Source organism: Sparus aurata, chromosome 13 (genome assembly GCF_900880675.1).
Source record: "Sparus aurata chromosome 13, fSpaAur1.1, whole genome shotgun sequence".
In the NCBI taxonomy this organism is placed as follows: Eukaryota; Metazoa; Chordata; class Actinopteri; order Spariformes; family Sparidae; genus Sparus; species Sparus aurata.
In genome coordinates this window covers 8,262,630-8,281,558 of record NC_044199.1, presented here as the reverse complement: position 1 = coordinate 8,281,558, position 18,929 = coordinate 8,262,630, and the positions used below count along the sequence as shown (strand labels likewise).

Here is an 18,929-nt window from a genome sequence, read left to right as displayed (position 1 = left end):
TTCTGATTCACCTCTAACTGCAACTTAGCTATAAGCTGCCAGAGCAGAGAGAGCGCACTTCCTAGCATCCTGTTTTTCCCCTAAGACCTCAATCTACTGGACTTTCCAAAGATATATTTACTATTTATTAATATATTTATTAATGTACTTATTTATTTCAAAGTGGTTTGTTTATTTTTCTTACAATATAGAGATAATGTGTTTTACATTCAAAGACATTTTATATTTGATATATTTAAATATGTATGATTTGTGTGACTGACAATAAACAGATGAAGCATTTGGAACAGTGATGACTTCATTGTGATTTTCTAAAAAAAATGAACAGGAATTACGGCGACATTTAAATCATTCTGGTAATAATGATGGATATGAATTAATGAGAGAGCCTTCTTCTGTTGAGCATGTTTATGTCTGCGTGTGGTGTCATCCTGCCAGCTACCAACTAACAAATAACGACTTCTGAGTGGCAATCCTCCAGTCAGCTGAAAGGATTACTGTCTGGTTGCTGTTTTCTTCATGTGGTGTTGATCTGAGGGGCAGTCTGCAGAGTGAAATAAGATTGAAAACACAGTCAGCTGGACGAAATGTTTTTAACATAAAAAAAAAACCCTTCCTCCCTGCAGGCTCCACACATGACATCAGTACAGCCTCTGACTCACCACTAGCAGATGTCCTCGCTTGCCTTTGGCCACCTTCAGCTCTGAACCCCTCACGAAATCAATGATTCCCTCCTTGCCTCGAGCCACAGCAAACCTAATACTGGTCGCCGCACAGGAAGTAACAAATAAAAGGACATGATAGGGAGATGAGTACTGTTGTGCTTGCACAGTCACAATAGAAGAGCAACCAGACGTTCCTCACCTGCCCGGGCTGATGTTGACGTAGCTGACCTTGTTGGCCATCATGGCTAGTTTTGTCACCAGCTCAATCACATGGCTGCAGTGCAGCACCACGTCACCCTGACGGGGGACACAGCTGTATTTAGTGGCTGCAAGAGTCTGTGCAGTAACTAGTCATGTCTGCTGTGTTTCTTCTCACCTTTTGCTTATTGTCCTCACTGGGCATGTGCACAACAAACACCCCATCGCTGAGGGAGCTCACAGAGATACCTGTTCAAAAGTGAGACACTGCCTTAGATTCACAGAGCACAATCGAAACCCAGTAGAGCACATACCTCCACCAAAGCCTAACAGTCCCCTCTAATTCAATCAAGCCTAATCCAATATCAAATTTGACAGCCCTGTATCACTCCAAATTTTAAACCACCCAGAACTGCTTAACCATAATTAAAGCTCAGCACATGAACATGTGCACACTCATTGATATCAGCTGATTTTTTAAATCAAGATCTAATTAATTATTCTCAGAGAAAATTCACGTAAACGTAACAAAAACTAAAGGCCCTGTCTCACAATGTTAGAGAAAGTGAGAAAAGATTCCTGAATCTGTTCCTTTATCTGCATCCATACCACAAGTTAATGTGGTGACACTAATTCTCTATTCAAGTTTTGTGGAAATCCATTCAGTAGTTTTTGTTTAATCCTGCTGACAAACCAAGCAACCAACCAACAAATGACACAGGTGAAAACACGTGATTATGACTTAATCAGTGATATTTTGGCAAAATTCTTTTGTCTATGTTTAAAGGAGTCATCACCTGGTTTTTTACATATCCAGTCCCTCTTGGATTGCTTTGGATCAATTCTTAAAACTTATCAGAAGAAAAAAAATTCAAAAAAATCAAACATAGAGCTTGTTCACCACAGGAGCAGAGTCAAAATCTTGTGCTTTAGGAACGCGCACTACTGTGCGCTATTCCTGTTCGGAAAAAGAGCCAAAGCGAAAAAAATAAGCCACTTTCAAACTCCAGCTTTTCAGGCAAGTTTCAACAGAGGTCCAACACCAATATGCATGATTTAACAAGAGAAATTGCGATTTCCGGGTGATGACTCCTTTAACAAATTGCTGCATCAATTATTTCACAGTCAATCACAAAATAGGCTGCTACTAATGATTGTTTTCAGTATCATTTAATCTGCCAATTATCTTTATGGTTAATCTATTAATCATTTAGTCTAGAGAGAGCCTTGGCTGTCATGGATATTTCTGTATCAGTGTTCAGAAAAAGTACAGTAGTTGAGACATAATGAATTCTGGAGGTCACAGGCAAACAAACTTAATTTGAAAACTGTAACAACTGCAATACAAATGATAAGGAGGTGAGTATGAGCTCAGCAGGGATCGCAGATTCAAGGTTATTACTTGATATCATAACATAATGCATTACTCAAATCCTTAGTCCCCACTCGGGGCTGGTTTTCACCTCTCATAGCTGAGTAGTCCATCCTCTGTTTGATCTTTGTCCTGTCCACAAGCACAGCAAAGGTGTTTGTGAGCAGCAGCTGGCGAGGGCGAGGCTTGAAACCCCTCCTGTCATACTTTATGACAGAGACACCATACTGAGAAGCGAAAGGAGACACATGACTGTGAGGCGGCTGAAAAGTTACCGGGCACTAGTGTTGTCATCATAGAGAAAAATCCCTGTAAATCCCACCTGCACTTTGTCATTCCCGAGAGTCTGCACCACTTTGAGATTGATTTGTTCACGTTCTGTACAAAGCAATGGGAAAATCTTCGTAAATGTTGTGTGTTTTCTCGGTACATCACTTGTACAGTTTGAAGTACGCATGGAGGTAATGAATGCATGTATCAACATATACCCAGCCTGGAGTCCAAAAACAGCCTTCCCACACTCTGAGGGTAGCTGTCCTTCTGATCCTTGAAGATCTTGCTGGCTTCAACTTTCTGCATCATCTGGAGGAAAATAAAACAAATCGAGCAAAATTAAAAGTTAGATGATCTGTTTATTTTTAAGGTTTCAAGGCCATGTCTTCTGTTGTCACCGTACCTGCTTCTTCCATTCAGGCTGGACCCTCCTGCAGTACTTCAGGGTCATGTTTCTCATGTGCATCCTCCGCAGGTGCTCAGAGGCCTGTGGGGCATCATGGAGTTGAAAGTGCAGAATTTGTGATTAGTATTTGTACATATTATTACTTGTATTCCATCTTTTATCTGTAGGTCAGTCAATGCACTCTGTAATCAGGCTGTTTGTACCTCAGCGACTAAGGGAGGAGGTGTTGGCCAGTTTTTGTCCAAAACACTCTTGGGCAAGTTTTGACGTAGATTCTTGAGGAAGGAGTAGCGTACATGATCCAGGAAATACTCATTCTCAGGGCAGTACTCCTCATGACGGTAGATGAAGCCTTTTATGAACCTGAAAGAATATGACACATACTACAGGGTCAATTTATCATACATGCAAAATTCAGCTGGAAAAAATAGATCAAGAAATAAACGGTAACAAAGTATCAGTCAAGCACCTGCGTATTAACTCAGCAGCCTGTCGACGCCGCTTAGCCCTCCTGCGTGCTTTCATCCCTCGCCACCCAGACTGGATCACTATCACTACACATACACATACATGCATATATAAAACACCAAGACAACCTCCATACACGGCCAAAGAGAACATCCCAAGGTTAGTATAGCAAACAGAGAGAGATTCAGTTTGGGCCCAAATGAACACAAGCACGTCCACTCAAATACGTCAGCAGGAATGACGACCACGAGGATCAGAAAACAGCCATCCAAAAGCATGTTTTTAAGCATGTACATATATGAGGTGATAGTCCCAGTGTAAAAGTGTAGGAAATCCGAAACAACATTTAGAGAAGTAAAAATGGGGGCGCCGTTTTGCTGCGTGTCACTCCCCCTCTCTCTCTCTCCCTGTTTCCTGTCACCCTCTTCAGCTGTACTATCAATAAAGCCATAAAAGGCCAAAAAAATGCTTAAAAAGAAAAGAAAAAAAAGAGAAGTAAAAATGAAAGCAAAAACTCATCTGAAAAGAAACGCCAACTAAACGTAAATAAATATATAAAATATACAAAGAATCACATACTTAATCGTTTGTGAGTAGTAATTCCGGTTTTTTATTGCAGTTTTTAGGGACACACACACAAAATTCTCTGTGATGGAGGAAACAGTAGAAGGTGCTCTGACCTGCGTGTCTGATGCGTTGGTACTTGGCTCTCTCCCTGTAGCCTCGCCACGATGTCTGCAGGGTCAGAGCTAGAACACAAAGGAAAATGATAAAAGGTGCATTTACGTTTTCCTCACATGATGTTCATGAGATGCTGCTGACAAATAAATTCAGCATCAGGATTTATCCCACAAAGGTTATATTTTTCATAATACTCATTTCACCTCAATGTTTATAATCTCCCCACTGTTACTTACCGATCTCTGGCTTTTTTGCTTCTAACGCGTCCTCAGTGGTGAACAACGTTTTTGGGAAACGGATGAAGATCTTTGACCTACAAAAGGTAGACAAAGAAATTTTTTACACTCCCTTTAATGAACACCCACACATCTAGTCTGGATGGCGCCATTATCTGCTGTACTCTCTTACCTTCCCAGTTTGTACTCCTCTGGTTTGTAGCCGAGGTGGCTGACCAGCGTCGAGACACCATCTGATAGTCTGCCATGCCAATTGGGCCACGTCTCAGGACACAGGGGCTTATACCTGAGGCCATTATGAGACAACAAAGAGTAAACAGAATGTACAGACACTCAGGCTGTGAGTCAGTCAGACAGAAGGTCAGTCACCTCTGTAGGAAGGCTTCAAAGCGACGTCGATAGGCAAAGCCAGCTCTCCTGACCCTCAGGTTTTCCATCAGGCCCAGGTACTTCACCTGGTGTCTGACCAGAACTTCATCAAACCTTCCTGCAGGGAGACATCGTATTCACTGGTGATGATGAATACACTTGTGAGAAATATTATACAACATATACTAATCTATACGTTAGATTAAATACAGCCGCTGACATAAAAAAAACAGCCAGTCCTTCATTTATTTTCGATTCATTATTAGAAACCGGCCTTTATTTATAATTGATATGTCCTTTTTTATAATTTGACTATAAACTGTTTTCTGATGATATTTCCTGTGTTAATTTGTTGCTGATGTACACAGAACACTCCCTTCATCTCTTTCACATCAAAATGTTTAGAGGGCAGAATTAAATTGTAACATTAACAGGAATTGTAGAGTTTTAGAGTCAGACAAAAAAGAAAATTAGAGGAGAATTAATCAAAATTAATTGATTTATGAGTGAATGTATTCTTAAAGAAAAAATAGGCCGTAGAGTATCATGACTGTGTTTTACAGATTTTTTGCAATTACAAGTGACACTATTTCCAAAACAGCTTTTTTTTGAGAATGAAAGTAATATAACACACAACACATTTTTATTTCAAGATGTGAGAGTGTACCTGGCTGCTTGGCATCATTAGGTTTGATACAGCGTACGTAGGATGGTTCTTTAGACATGAGGATCTCCATGAGTTTCATCAGGCTGTTTTTGAACTGAGTGGCAGCCTACATGACAAGTAAAAAAAAAAACATGAAACTGTGGGAAATTCTCTGTATATTTCTGTGTGTGTTGGTCATGCCATGCCATATGTAATTTCTAAACCACAGAGCGAGAAACAAACACACGCACGTGCACACGCACAGAAATTCTCACCATCTCTGGGCGTTTCTGGTCTATCACTTCCTCTCTGCGGAAGCAGTGCTGTAGGATCTGGTTGTCTGACTGGCACATGACCTGAACAGAGACCAAACCACACAACCATATGTCAACACGGCACCACGCCCCCCTCTTCCTCTTCCCTCAACAATGGGAAGGGACACATAGAGATTTAAAAGGTTGTGGTGAGGCTCTACCTTTGACATTTTTACTATCCTTCCTCACCTCTTTCAAGTTCCTGTTCAGCGAATCGTTGTTCTTGTCAAGGAAACCTGAAGAGAAACAAAAACACAGCAGTGTGTCGTTACAGCAGCTACAAGGAACTTCCTTTCTTTGCTGATTCTAGCGACCTCTTTAGACACCAGTGGTACGAGCACCACCGCCTTGATCTGGCGAGCATGTGCATTTGTTTTGAAAGTAAGAGAGAGGACCTTATTTTGTATTACTGTTATAATTTTTAAACAAACAACTGTTTGCAGAGTTCATAACGAGGAGGTCATGTATCTATTTGTATGATTAACCACTATAATAGCATTATGGTGAAACACAGTAAACTCTTTAGTGCTGTACCGTACCAACAAGACTGCAGAGCAGCTTCTTTCTTCAGACTGTGAGACTCCTCAATTCATCGTTAGCAGGATGCCATTAAGAGGCAGCATTCATAATAACTTTAATAATTATATAGAAATAACCTATTTTCTTGCTGATAGTGCAAATGAGCATATGTAGCTCATACAGACGCATTATAAAATAAATAAAGACTGTAATCAGTTTAATGTTCCTCAAGGTACATTTATGGAATTAGCATGTTGTGGGACACGCTCTGAAATAACTGTCTGCTCTAAATAAAAGCAGTCAACTGGTTGTTCCTGTGATAAATAGCAGCTTACCATTGACATTGTAGTTGACCTCTCCAGCATAATGCAGCAGCCTGAACTCCTCCCTGCTCATCACCCTGCGAGTTTTTCCATTTGCCAACTTGTGACTGAAAGACATAAATATACACACAAATGGATATGTACATACAAACACAGGCCTGCTAGTATAAGAGGCTGTAGTTCAAATAATATGTGATATAAGATGATGCCTACGTGACAAAATGGGGATGGCCGCCAAGTGCGTCTTCCAATTTCTCTAAAAATGAAACATCGCATGTCTCTCCAGGTCTCAGACACTCCTCGTCCTGAAAAGAAAAAAAAGGGAGACTTTTTAACTTAATTGCTACAGCAACAGAAGGTAAAGCTACACTATCTTATACGGAGAGAAACGCACCAGAATGGAGATGATGCCTTTGTGCTTCTCCTCTATCAGGTCACAAATGATTTTGTTGTCAAAGTACTGCACCGTCTCCCACTGAATTCAGAGGGAAAAATTTAGAGTGGAAAAATGTTGTCTGGCATGGAAATAAACATATTCATAAAGATAACTTGTTTATCATATCATTTATCTTCTTTCAACTGCCCAACCAACAAAGGACTCACTGCAATCCCCTCTGTCTCATACTCCTCCTGCTCAGATCTCAGGGTGAGCTCAATGAACAGCTGCTGGAGCTTCTCGTTGCAGTAGTTGATGCAGAACTGCTCAAAACTGTTGGCAGAAATATGAGGTAAAATGCATGCTGAAGTTATGTGCAAAGGTTCTGTGCACTAGAGACCACAACGAACAAAGAATCTGGTTTACAGATGAACAGAAAAAGGGAAATTGATTTGAACTCATACCTATTGTGTTGTAGGACTTCAAATCCATAGATATCTAGAAGCCCTATAACTGAGGAGCCCTTACTGCTGTGGTAGAGTTCATCCTGCATGGCATATGAAGTACACAGAATGCAATAATCGGTAAAACGATGCAACAGCCCCACAACACGACATACTGTTGTCTCTGAGTTGTTACTGCACCTTCAGAGCCAGCGACTGGTTGATTTTTTCCACCAACCAAGTGAAGGTCCGACCATACACAGCCTTGGCCAAAGCATCACGGGCAGACAAAGCCTGCTCAAAACTTAGCGGGCTGATCATCTGTGACAAATGCAAGGGTGACGCAAAATTATATAATCGCAGAAGACACAACAAACAGCTGAAAACATGAGCAGCGAGGACAAAACGACCGTCACCTCCTCTCCTTTGGCAGTGAGCTTCTTGTGAGTGAGCGCTTCCCCGAGGGCCGAGCCATCGACACCCATCAGCTGAAAACAGCAACACATCTGTTCTCAGATTTGCGAGTTTTTGCGCATACTTGAACATCCAATAATACCTGTGAGACTGTTCTGACCTTTGAAAGATGGTGTATCTGGGTCTCAGTGGTGATATAAGTTTCTCCTTCCTCCCCTTCTCCAAACTGAGTGTTCCCCAGATGGAGAACACTGGCGATGATATTCAGCAATTTCTGAGGTCAGACACAGGAAAAACAGTTCACAGATGAACTGCCTTCTATTTTTTTTAAACTAGATGCATGTAGGGACAGCCAGTGAGAATGTGTACATTATACATCAGAACCAGAAAGATTTTAGTTTAGTTTTCCTTTTTAAACAAGTCCCCATCTACTTCAGTTGTTTAGGAGAATGTTGCAACACTATCTTGCTGTGAAGCTCCAGAAATGTTTTGTGGACTACGAAAAAATTCACCTTCAGCTATTCTGAATGTGTTCATGATATTTAGAAATGTGATATTCTCCAGTGTAAAATGTGTAGGATAGTAAACAACACACTATTCATAACTGGAACAACTTTAATGTAGCACATGTGGAAAACCAGAGAACATTAGTGAAAAATTGAAAAACATCACAATCATTCAGGGCTGTTACTCACCTGCACTTCTTCTTCAGTGAAGCCGATAACAGGCAGGGCCTTCATCACAACCTTCCAATTATTCTTGTCACTGACGGAGCTCAGTCTGGGACAGTTTCCCTGAGCAAGACAATTAAATGTTACACTGCAACTCGTCGTTTGATTGTATAAATTATAGTCTGAAAACAAGTAATTCACATCTGTGCATCACACCTTGACCAGGTATTGGTACTTCTGAGGGTTTCTTTCAAGGTCCAGTGTGATGAGCAGGTCGTCTTCCCCTCCATCCAGAAGCTGATAGAAGATGTGGAAGTTTCTCTCGCCGTGGTTCTGGTGCACGACACGTGATTTCTCGAGAAGGTAGTTCAGGATGTGACCACCCACTGGTGCTCCCTTGGAGAAGTTAGAGTAGAAGATGAGACCAGAGGACGACAGTAAGATGCCGTTTTCGCAATCTAGAGGTCTTATTGTCAGCTTTTCAAGCACATGGTATTCATATAAAGAGTGAGGAAGTCAAGAGGGTTGTTTACCCTAAAATCAAACTGGACATCCATGTATTTTCCAAAGCGACTGGAGTTGTCATTCCTTAGTGTTTTGGCATTGCCAAATGCCTGCACAAAGGAAAAGAGCCAGGAAATTAGAGGGAGTAATTGAAATCAAGACTAACAATGACAAAACATTAAACAGCATTAAAAAGCATTTATAAATGTGAGAAGATAATTCAGATTTCTCAGATCAACCAGATAAAATATATTGTGAAAGAGAAACAAGTCAGTGAAAGTGGCTGTTCAGTTTGAAATAGCAACAGTTAAATACCTCCAGAACAGGGTTAGACTGCAGTAGGCGGTCACCAAGGGCAGCCATGTGATCATTAGTGGGGCAGGTGACAGCGTAGTAGAGCAGGATCTTCTTGGAGGCCTCTGTTTTACCTGCTCCACTCTCACCTGATATGAGAATACACTGGTCCTTCCTCTCTGTCCGCATAGCCCGGTATGTGTTGTCTGACACGGCGTAGCTGAGGGAAAACACAACAGCAGCTTCAACTACAGATTAGGAAACAGCTGAAACACAGTGGTGGAATAAAAACACATACATAGAGTAAAATGCTTTTCTAAATGTACACATTCACTGGGTAAAATAAGAAAACTACTACTTTTCTGCGTTGTCATCTTATCTTCCTGTCACATCAACAGAAATGTTCATTTAATTTTTAAAGCCTTAATTGGAAGATACGGATGACATGACATTGTTGCCGTGTATTCTTTATAAACATTACAAAATTGTTATTCCATATAAATTGTAAGATTGATTCAAAAAAGGCCAGTCTGTCACAATAAATAAATCAGTGAAAGGAGATCAAATCATAAATATTATGAATAATCTACCTGATGATCTATAAAGTATAAAAGTCAAAATCACTACACACATAACTTCTTTTTAGAATTCCTATGAGATTTTCATTTTAATTGTAGGTTGGTAGAGCTTTTAATAAAATGTGTAAATTAATTGACATCAGACGACTTCGCTGAAAAAGCAAGCACATAAATTGACACTGAAAATTATGTCCGTTGCAGCCGTTAAGTTATTCATTGTTTTACAATACATTAACTGTCCTATGTGTGAAAGCCTGTGTAGAGGATTCAGTTTTAAAGAATTATGATACACACATGCCATGTGATCACTGGTTGGGCAGCAGACAGTGAAGAACAAATGAAAAAATGTGTGAGGAGAATTAAATGACTCACATGTGAGGTGATATCTCATAGAAGCTGACCCCTCTGTAGCGTTCCATCTGCGGCTTGGAGTAAATCTCCAGCTCTTTGTAAGGGTTCACCGACACCAACACTGAGCCAATGTACGTCTGAGCCAAAACACGAGAACACATTCAAATATGTTTCCACGCCAAGTAATATGTTTTGGAAAAAGTGAAGAAAAAAAATAGCTTCATTACGTAGATGAGGTTTTCTCTGAAGCGTCTCCGGAGGTTCTCTATGAAGGCTGCCTCACTGTTGTAATTTTCCAGCAGGACAAAGTCCTGCACCCCGACCCTGTCCCGGGCGGTTAAGGCGCTCTCCATCACCAGGCGCACTCTTCCTTCAACATCCACCTCCTGTAGGAAGAGAGAGGAGACGTAAAGAAACAAGAAATAAAGTACGAGGTGGATGAGATGAGAGGATGTATGCTCTTATTCATAACCTTAGATAGATGTAACTAAACTTTTGACCAGCAGGGGGCGAACAAAGCCCATTCCCATTTCCATTCCCCCTGAAGTATGATACGTTCACCCAGTTATGGAAGAATTAACATCTGGTGCTCAGTACAACAATAATTGCCAAATAATAAATTCCATTTATGGAGAAAGACAATATGTCTTTCAGAACTATCTTCAAAATATCTGTGCAAATGACTCGAGACTCACTGACCACATCGCCACAACAACCCTCTGTAAACACACAGAGTTAGAACAGTTCCAGCCAGACTTGCCAAGATTAAACAATGAAGACATTTAAGGAATCCAAATGATAAACAGACAGGAGAGACTCTTCTATTATGCAATGGGTAGATAGAGTATTATGATGTATGAACAGTACACACAGTTCTATGTCACCAGACAGGATTAAACCAACACCATGGGGAGAGTGTGTACATGTCAACCTCACTGTGATGGCTAACATCATAACGCAGACAGGAAATAATTACAAGTCGGCAGAGTGAAATTCTCAGATGTGCCCTAAAGAAAGTAATATTACACACACGCCCACATGCACACAAAAAGATAAAAATGTCAGCAGTCAATACTTACTGATGATAAATATCCAGACACACACTAAGGTGTGTAATCAATGCACGACAGCAGCCAAACCAGCTGCACTTCAGTATCACAGATATCTATGAGAGAACTCCTGCTGTTTCTCTTTACGCATTCATAAGAACAACAAGCAGAAAGTGGAACAAAGGGGCTAGACTTCCACAGGACTTCTGTTTTTCTTGAATGCGAGAGGCTCTCAAGGGTCTCATTTGGCCGGTTAATGGCGGTAAAAGGTCATTATCTCCGAGCGCTGGATGCAGGAAAATCCTTAAAAAAACAGGAGGACAACAGTGGAAGATAGCCAACAAGCGAGAGCAAAGGAAAGCCACTTGATGCTTCCACTGCAGGCCCCCCTCCTCTCTGCTTCACCTTGGAGTATTGTTCTTCCACTCCTGCAGGTGGGCTTCCTACAGATAGTAATTGCAGTTCACAGTCAGATTTTCCAAAGGATACAACTAAGGAATGTCAGGGTCAGGTTCGGGGCAGGCGTTCAGTGGATGCCACTTAATGTTTCTATGTGGGCGTCAGCAGCTGTGCTTGCTTTTTATGTTCACCACTTAGAATTTGAATTTATGCACGCAGGGTCACCAAGAAATTTGCACTTCCATTTATGACTGGATGGCAAAAGTGGAAAAATGATCAGTGTAGACCAGAATTATCGTCACGTAGTTTTAAGATGTGGGGATGTAATAAAGGTGCAGTTTGCAGGCTGACTGCACAAGGAAATGTACTTGCTTTAGTTTGACTCTTATCACAAATACATAGCTCAAGGTGGGCTTGCTTGTTATGTTATGCTGATAGTGAAGCTTAAAAAGCACCTCAATGTGTTCAGCATACACATCAACCTTTCATGGTAGACAACACTCAGCCGCACTGAACTGTAACAGACTCCTCTGGCGTGAATCTTTCATTCCATCTTCCTCAGATCTCACACCTTTTATGTTCAACTCTGATGTTATTAAGATGTACAGTGGCTGATGTTCTGTGTGATAATCTTCGCCAGCTCCCTTGTATTTTCTCGGCAGCATTAAATGTGCACTGACGCATCAGACTTTCGGGCAACAAAACTCAAACTAAAAAAACACAGCAAACACTGTTTTCAAGGAGCCCAGCAGTCATGAGTAACATTTTTTTTTTGCTTTGAATCACCATGACATGTGGTGGGGGTAAAAAAAACAACACTTTTAATGATGATCCAAAAAACTTGCTTCCAAAACATATGAACAAAGCTACTGCTGTAGCAGGGGAGACACTGTGGCGGAGACGCCTTAAGGGCTACAGGTCAGGGATGGAGATACAACCAGAATGCAGCTTTGTTATCAGTGACCTGACCTGAGGCTTGGCTGCCACAAGAGTGAAGGGGCTTGAGTGTCCTCACGCTGCGTACTAGGGAGTGTCAGTGGAAATCTGTAGGTTTGTAGGTGCAGCAACAGTGACAACCAGTGAAGAGGCTAACTTTACAGTGGGACTTGGCTCCAGGCCCCCATGACTAAGCTCTGCTGGGCCGACTACATTCGGATTGTCTTCCTTATAAGGCATGCCCCACCACTGTGTCCCAGGGCGAGCTGCTCTGGTACCACAGCTGCCTCTGTACTGCTGATGTGCCAGTAATGGATATGGTGGAAAACTACCAAGTTCATACTCTTTAGACTGCTTGGGTTAAAGCTTATACAAAAACCAAAATACACACTGAGTCATACTCTGGCAAAAGAAAAAATCTCAGGGTGACTCATTGTTCTGCTTTTCCCTCCGTGATTGAAAACAGTGAATTGGGGGATTTGATCTTGTGCTTCACTGAGATCAGATAAAGCGCACACACATGCAAACACGCACACACATGCACGCAAGAGGGAGCATGATGGTGCTCAGGATCTTACCCTGCCTTGGTACCTCATCCTGTCCAGTTGTTGCTGGAAGTCGGCTGAAGTGGTGGTCCCCCCCCTGGCTGGTGCTCCTCCTCCCGTGTCTGACAGGGACTCCTCAACTGCAACCGCTCATTCACCTTTGCCCGCAGGCGACACAATTAGACAACTTATCCTCTCCTCTCCCACTTCACTTTCTCTCAGCTTTCGTCTCTTTCTCCTCGTCTTCTCTCCTCCTCGTCTGGCTCCCTTGCAAGGACAAAGCATACGCGCTCGGGCCGAAACACCAACAGCCCTCTCTCGTTTATACCTTCAATTCATCTTCCCTTTGACAGGTCAAGTAAATGTCCGCCTCTCCGTGAGTCCCTCTCTCCTTCCTTCTAAACTATACGACAAGAAACAAGGGCAGGAACTCCTCTCACACGTCACACAGCTGGACAAAAAAAAGGAAAAAAAAAGAGAGAGACAGAGAGAGAGAGAGAGAGAGAGAGAGAGAGTCAAGGGAAAGTAAGCTGGGGGATAAAGCAAGAAAAAAAGAGTGAGAGAAGGAGAGCACTGGAAAAAGTTGCTAAGAGCCCCTAACTGCAAAAACATGTAATCACTGTGCAGCAATATAAAAAGGGGAAAGAAAAAACAGAATCACATGATGACATCTCAGTACATTCTTTCTTTCCTTCCCTCCCTGTTTAGTTTACTCCCTCCCTTTTCTCCCACAAGCTGAGACAGATTCACATGGGAAGTGAGTTATGGGGGTGTTTCACCAGCAAGACCGCCTGTCGCCTCGCGGTTGATGAAATAACTTGCATCATAATATCATTCTGCTGCTATTTTAAATGTGAATGAAGAAATGCATGGGCCATCGGAGTCCTCACTTCTCTGGTTTCCTCCTGATGGAGGCGTTTTCGGGGAGCGCAGTTAAAGGCCACATCGCCCCCCCGTGAGAGAACAGCGCCCTCCCCTGGTATCCCTGCCCACAGCTTCCCTCTCACCCTATTTTCCCTCGCTCTGTCTCCACGCCTCACTCTCCTTCCTCTGCCAGCATCATCAAATATCCAACACTGAGGAATCTGAATAATGTTACCCAGATGGAAAAAAAAAGCCTCTCGCCCTTTTTTTTCTCAATCTCTGGCTGTCTCGACAGTTCCTAAAGTTAGGAGGGAAAAATCTCCAGGCTGCTCCCTCCCCACCACTCTCACATATAGTTTAGATAAACTGTGGGAGATCAAACACTTCCACAATCATTATAATAACTGATGTTGTTCCAGCTCCTGCCTCTCCTACGATAAGTGGTGAGCAGTCCTGCCAGGTCTACCATATGTTCGCTCACTTGAAACTTTTCAGTAAAAATGTGTTCTCACATTTCCTTTCCGAAAATGTAGCCTCCATACCCTATTAGTTCACTTACTTACGGCATTGCATTTGAAATCAATGTGCTCTCTTCACACCGGCATCACTCTAAATGATCAGTCACCGCGAGGTCAACTTTGTATAGAGCGCAAAAAATCAAAAGAAACGTGTACAATAAGATCAAAGTTGATCATTTAGTTGGTACTGAGAGGTGGACTACAGTAGAATGGGGGGTATTGTTGCGTTCCCCCTATCAAAGGCAAACAGTGCTCAGAGGAAATATTCTGGACAAAAGGTGAGGTGGTCTGCATGCTTCAGGATGTGCTGTATTTGGGTTTCAAATGCATCAGAAGTAAACATACAGAAATAAATTCATGCTGAACAATTACGCCTATTGTTGGAATCTTTTTTGTGTTTTGAAATGTGAGTACAGTGAGTTGAATGGACTAAAATGAGTTCATGTTCACAGGAGCATCACGCGTCCATGCTTGGCCACCAGGTGCTCATTTGTGAACTCCACTTTCATGTACTGGCTTCAGGTTCAGGCGTGGTTTCTCTCAACCACGAACCACATTTCCACCAGTAAATCCAGGAACTAGGAACCTTTGGGGAAACTCAGTTTGCTTCTACGGCAGGGATCAGCGTCTAAATCAAGTTCTGGTAACATTAAATTTATCCTGCAAAAGGTCCTCACTTTGGGGTTGTATTTTCGAAGGTGCAGGAAAATTTGGTGTCCCCTTTCATGCAGACAAACAACCCTACAAACAGAGAAGGGTGAAAAACATACAAAACTACCTTTGCAGAGGCAATAATAATGATGATGCCTGTCTGACACTTAACATGACATCATTGTTGCTGTTTATTTGCATGCAAAAATTTCGTCCACCACTTTTCCTTATGTCAGCACACTAGTTGACCTAATCTTTGCTCCATGAAAAGTAATTCCTGGGACTAAAAGTTTCAAGCACTTTGGGTGGAAACATTTCTAAGATGGGATATGGGTCTGTTTTCTGGACTGCCATTTGAGATAATTTCGCAAGGGAGACTTTGACACAGCAGCTGCCTTCATTAATACAGCTCCTGGAGTCAAAGGGGCAAAAAGCTCCACCACCACAGTAATTATCTGGAAGACAGCAGCTGTGTAAAACCTCAACATAATTGATAAAAAACACATGATGACACTACAAATTTACTCCTCTGATGGGTGTATATTGAAACCTCAGTTTCCATTGACATCTGGAAAATTGTCAGAAATGAAACTTTTCTACTTTTCACTTTAATGAACATTTTTTGTAACTTTACTTGTACTTAAGTATGCATTACACCATCTGATCTACTTCGTTACTTTTAAAATCATAATTTAGAATGGGTACTGGTGTCTCAGACAGAATATGATGTAGATAGACTGCTGGCAGCATTCTTTGGTTTACCTTTGAAGGGCATCCAAGACATAGCATGTGTAACCACATGCATGTGGAAAACATGAGGGCATGCTCCTAACACATCTGGCTTCTGTACTTAATACACATACACATTTTTTTTTTAAACACTAAATTCAATCAGAAACAAACTAGTGTTCCACTGTAGAGACCATCTTCACCACCTGAGCTTAATGATGCTTCCTCTTGCTTTTTTTCCAGCTGAGTTTTTTTTTTTTTTTCAATAAGTGTTCCTATCTTTGTTTAGCAGTTCCTGTACGGAGGGTTTCCTTCCTAGCTGTTTCCTGATGTTCAGGGTCTTCCTTCATGACCGTTTGTTTGAGTTCAGTCCTGATGTGAACTATACTATACCTTCGTATTAGCTCTATCTGCTGCATGTGTCAATCTACCTGCTTTAAATGGTTTCATCCCTTTATACGTTTAGAATGCAGAGAACCTCATGTGCTATATTTTGATCTACTGGAACACTTGCCGTGTAACAGTTGTTAAAACAGATATGGTCGGACTGAGCTGATTGATTTAGACTGACTTCCTCTCTGGAGCACACCCACTTTCTTACCAAAACGCTGTCAAAAAAATATTTTTTTCTGCAGCTGCAATCCTTTGCCTGACTTCAATTTGCATAATTATATTAAAACTCGAAGACTAATTCTGAACATCTGACATATATTACAGAGAAAATCCAAATAATCCTGGCACAACCTTCCTGTCATAAACTGACTGAGCCCGAAGTGTAGGAATCCTCCTTTTTCCTCGTCTTGTATTTAAATTGCTATGGCTTTCCGATTAAACATAACAATGAATCACAGAGGAATGATGACTTACTCGGGCGGGGTGGAAAATGGTTTGTTTCTGCTCTCTTCTCTTCCCCTCCAACCAATTCTCTCTCCTTCTGTATAACACACACACATCAAATAGACTATGTGACAGAAAAAATGAGATCAGATCAGAGCATCAGATGTTATCTTGAGCACATATCTAGCTCATCTAAATCTAACTTTAACATCCTCAATTGTCTATTTTTTTCCTGCTTGTCTTTGATGGGTTATGTTGCATTATTCATGCTTCAGTGTAGAAGAGCTACTTTGAAGGTAACAAAAAATGAAGAAAATGTATGAATATTGTTTAGAATACCTGGCCTAGCTTTCCTAACTTGTGCCGTTGTGTTTGGTAGAGATGACATTTCCTACCTATTGTCCATCTGTGCTGAGCTCCCTCACCACCCATCTGCTGTCCCTTTCACCTCGTCCTCACCTCTACTGCCTCTCAACCCCCAGATCCCTGTTACACCCCGGCGGCTACTTTATAGATTGGTCAAGGTGTAAAACAAAACCCCCCACGAATCAACAAGCTGTGGAATCACATTTATATACTGTATGTTGCAGGGATTTAGAACCAAAAATAAAAACCTTGCAAAGAGATCTCTAAGTACACACATTTATATCCATCTAATCTAAGGATTAATCTAAGGGCATCAGTAAAATTGTAAATAAAATAGCTGTTCTTCTGTTGTATATGTTGCATTTCACTATGTTGTGGGATCTCAGTGGGAGTTTCTGGTAAAATAAAAGAAAGAAAAGCAGACAAGTATCTACTGGGGATGTGGTTATTGTAAGTGTTTTTCTTAATAATAAACACATCAACATGAGGATGAGAACGAGGTTTCAGGTCAATAAGGTAACTTAGTTTGCAAGATCACTTAAACAATATCAAACATTAGCTTATCATTTGATCAGCGCCTCTTAATAAAGCGTATTAAGGCTCAGGGCTCTACCTAGTGGTAGCTACATAAACTACACTGAACTGGCTCTCGTGCCTCTATTTTTTGTGAAAGGGATAGATTGCCATTAAATTTGGTTGCCCTGAAAATTAATCCTAATAAGTTTGATGGCTTCTTGACTTTTCATTTAGCTCCCAAAACATAAATAATTCCACTGTCATGCACTCTCACAGTTTATGACAGGATAATTCTTAAAAAAAAAATAAAAAACAGACAGAATGCTGACCTGCATCATTTTCCTCAAAAAAGTGTTTTGACACTATGACGATTCTATTTTTTTTTTAAGCAGAACATTTTAATATTTCTTCCACCAAGTCGAGCACAAAAGCTTCAATTACTTTAACTGAAAAACAGTTCAAGCATGAGAACATTGTCACATTCATACATGACAAAACACAAGCATACACATACATACAGTACATACACATCTGTTATATACCATAAACACACACAGGCACACACACACACACAAATATAAACACATACACACTAACATACCTATGCCTACCTTATCGGAGTTAATAATCAGAGTGCACGAACAGCCTCCCTGGAGTTGCACAGTGAACACTTTCTTCCATATCCCTCTCCGGCAGCAGTCTGGTGGTGGCCACCACTTCGGTTACTTGTCACGCTGAAGGTGAAGCTTGTAGACTACACAATTAACTGGCAGGCAGAACTTTCTCCTCCCAGAAGCCGGTCTAAATGCACTCCCACTGGGAACCGCTGAATCCAGGTGGATAAAATTACAGCACAGCAGAGCTACTGTCTTGGAAAAGAAACTTGGAATGTTTATACAGGGTGAAAACTGTGTCAGCATTAAGCCTTCATTGCTCAAAGGTGATAGGTAATATCTGGTATTTTATAGCCTATAAATCCGCTAGGAGGCGGCAATGCTAAAGTAATGGGATATGATACTGATGACTGATGCCAGCCTCTGTTAGAGGTGGAAGAGCTAAAGTGTACCGTACTGTTAACTTGCACAGACAACTTATGGGAACATTAGAATATACTTGGTTGCCTCAGCTAAAATTCACTGACTAGATGTTCTGAAATATAATTAAAAGGGGCACTCTGTTTTTTGGGGGAAGAAATTGTAATCAGCAGAAAAAGATCTTCATTTGCTAATTTTTTAATGTCTTTACTAAATAATCAAACTCTTATACCAACGTTCTAAACCTTAGCCTACAGTAGTTCATTAACTGTTCAAGGCCCAAAGAGTTCAAGTAATCTAGATTTATTTTGTGACTCTACTGAGGGGCCCAAAGCCTAGATTGCACTTGCCTTTAAGTTAAGGTAGATAGTGCATAATATTTCT

General features: G+C 41.2%; 1 protein-coding gene across 2 annotated transcripts; it reads right to left on the bottom strand.

Moving 5' to 3' along the window:
* Positions 1–135: 135 nt before the first annotated feature.
* On the bottom strand, positions 136–18,369 carry myo1ca (myosin Ic, paralog a). 2 transcript variants are annotated; one of them, XM_030437261.1, is made up of 34 exons: positions 18,123–18,369; positions 16,660–16,726; positions 13,064–13,481; positions 10,329–10,487; positions 10,123–10,238; positions 9,194–9,392; positions 8,908–8,988; positions 8,591–8,770; positions 8,399–8,497; positions 7,864–7,977; positions 7,706–7,777; positions 7,491–7,610; positions 7,311–7,393; positions 7,074–7,179; positions 6,865–6,945; positions 6,684–6,775; positions 6,483–6,577; positions 5,818–5,864; positions 5,590–5,670; positions 5,336–5,441; positions 4,669–4,786; positions 4,472–4,585; positions 4,300–4,376; positions 4,063–4,131; positions 3,384–3,468; positions 3,118–3,277; positions 2,912–2,995; positions 2,724–2,817; positions 2,558–2,613; positions 2,327–2,462; positions 1,042–1,112; positions 865–962; positions 663–762; positions 136–544 (listed from the first exon to the last, which is right to left on the bottom strand). In XM_030437261.1, exons 3-34 carry the CDS (start codon positions 13,079–13,081, stop codon positions 518–520), a joined length of 3,138 nt encoding a protein of 1,045 aa, XP_030293121.1. In that variant the 5' UTR covers positions 13,082–13,481; positions 16,660–16,726; positions 18,123–18,369; the 3' UTR covers positions 136–517. The 2 variants fall into 2 exon arrangements, with proteins under 2 accessions (XP_030293121.1, XP_030293122.1); XM_030437262.1 differs by lacking the exons at positions 13,064–13,481; positions 16,660–16,726; positions 18,123–18,369 and adding an exon at positions 11,181–11,296 and having other exon boundaries at positions 276–544.
* Between the last annotated feature and the right edge of the window lie 560 nt (positions 18,370–18,929).

Bases quoted from the DNA above. Each gene is read 5' to 3' on its own strand.
- myo1ca (XM_030437261.1), bottom strand. The intron at 8,771-8,907 runs GTAAACAACCCT...AACTTCTCCAAG, and splicing joins ATGTCCAGTTTGATTTTAGG to GGAGCACCAGTGGGTGGTCA. The intron at 3,469-4,062 runs GTCAGAGCACCT...GTGTATGTGTAG, and splicing joins CCAACGCATCAGACACGCAG to TGATAGTGATCCAGTCTGGG.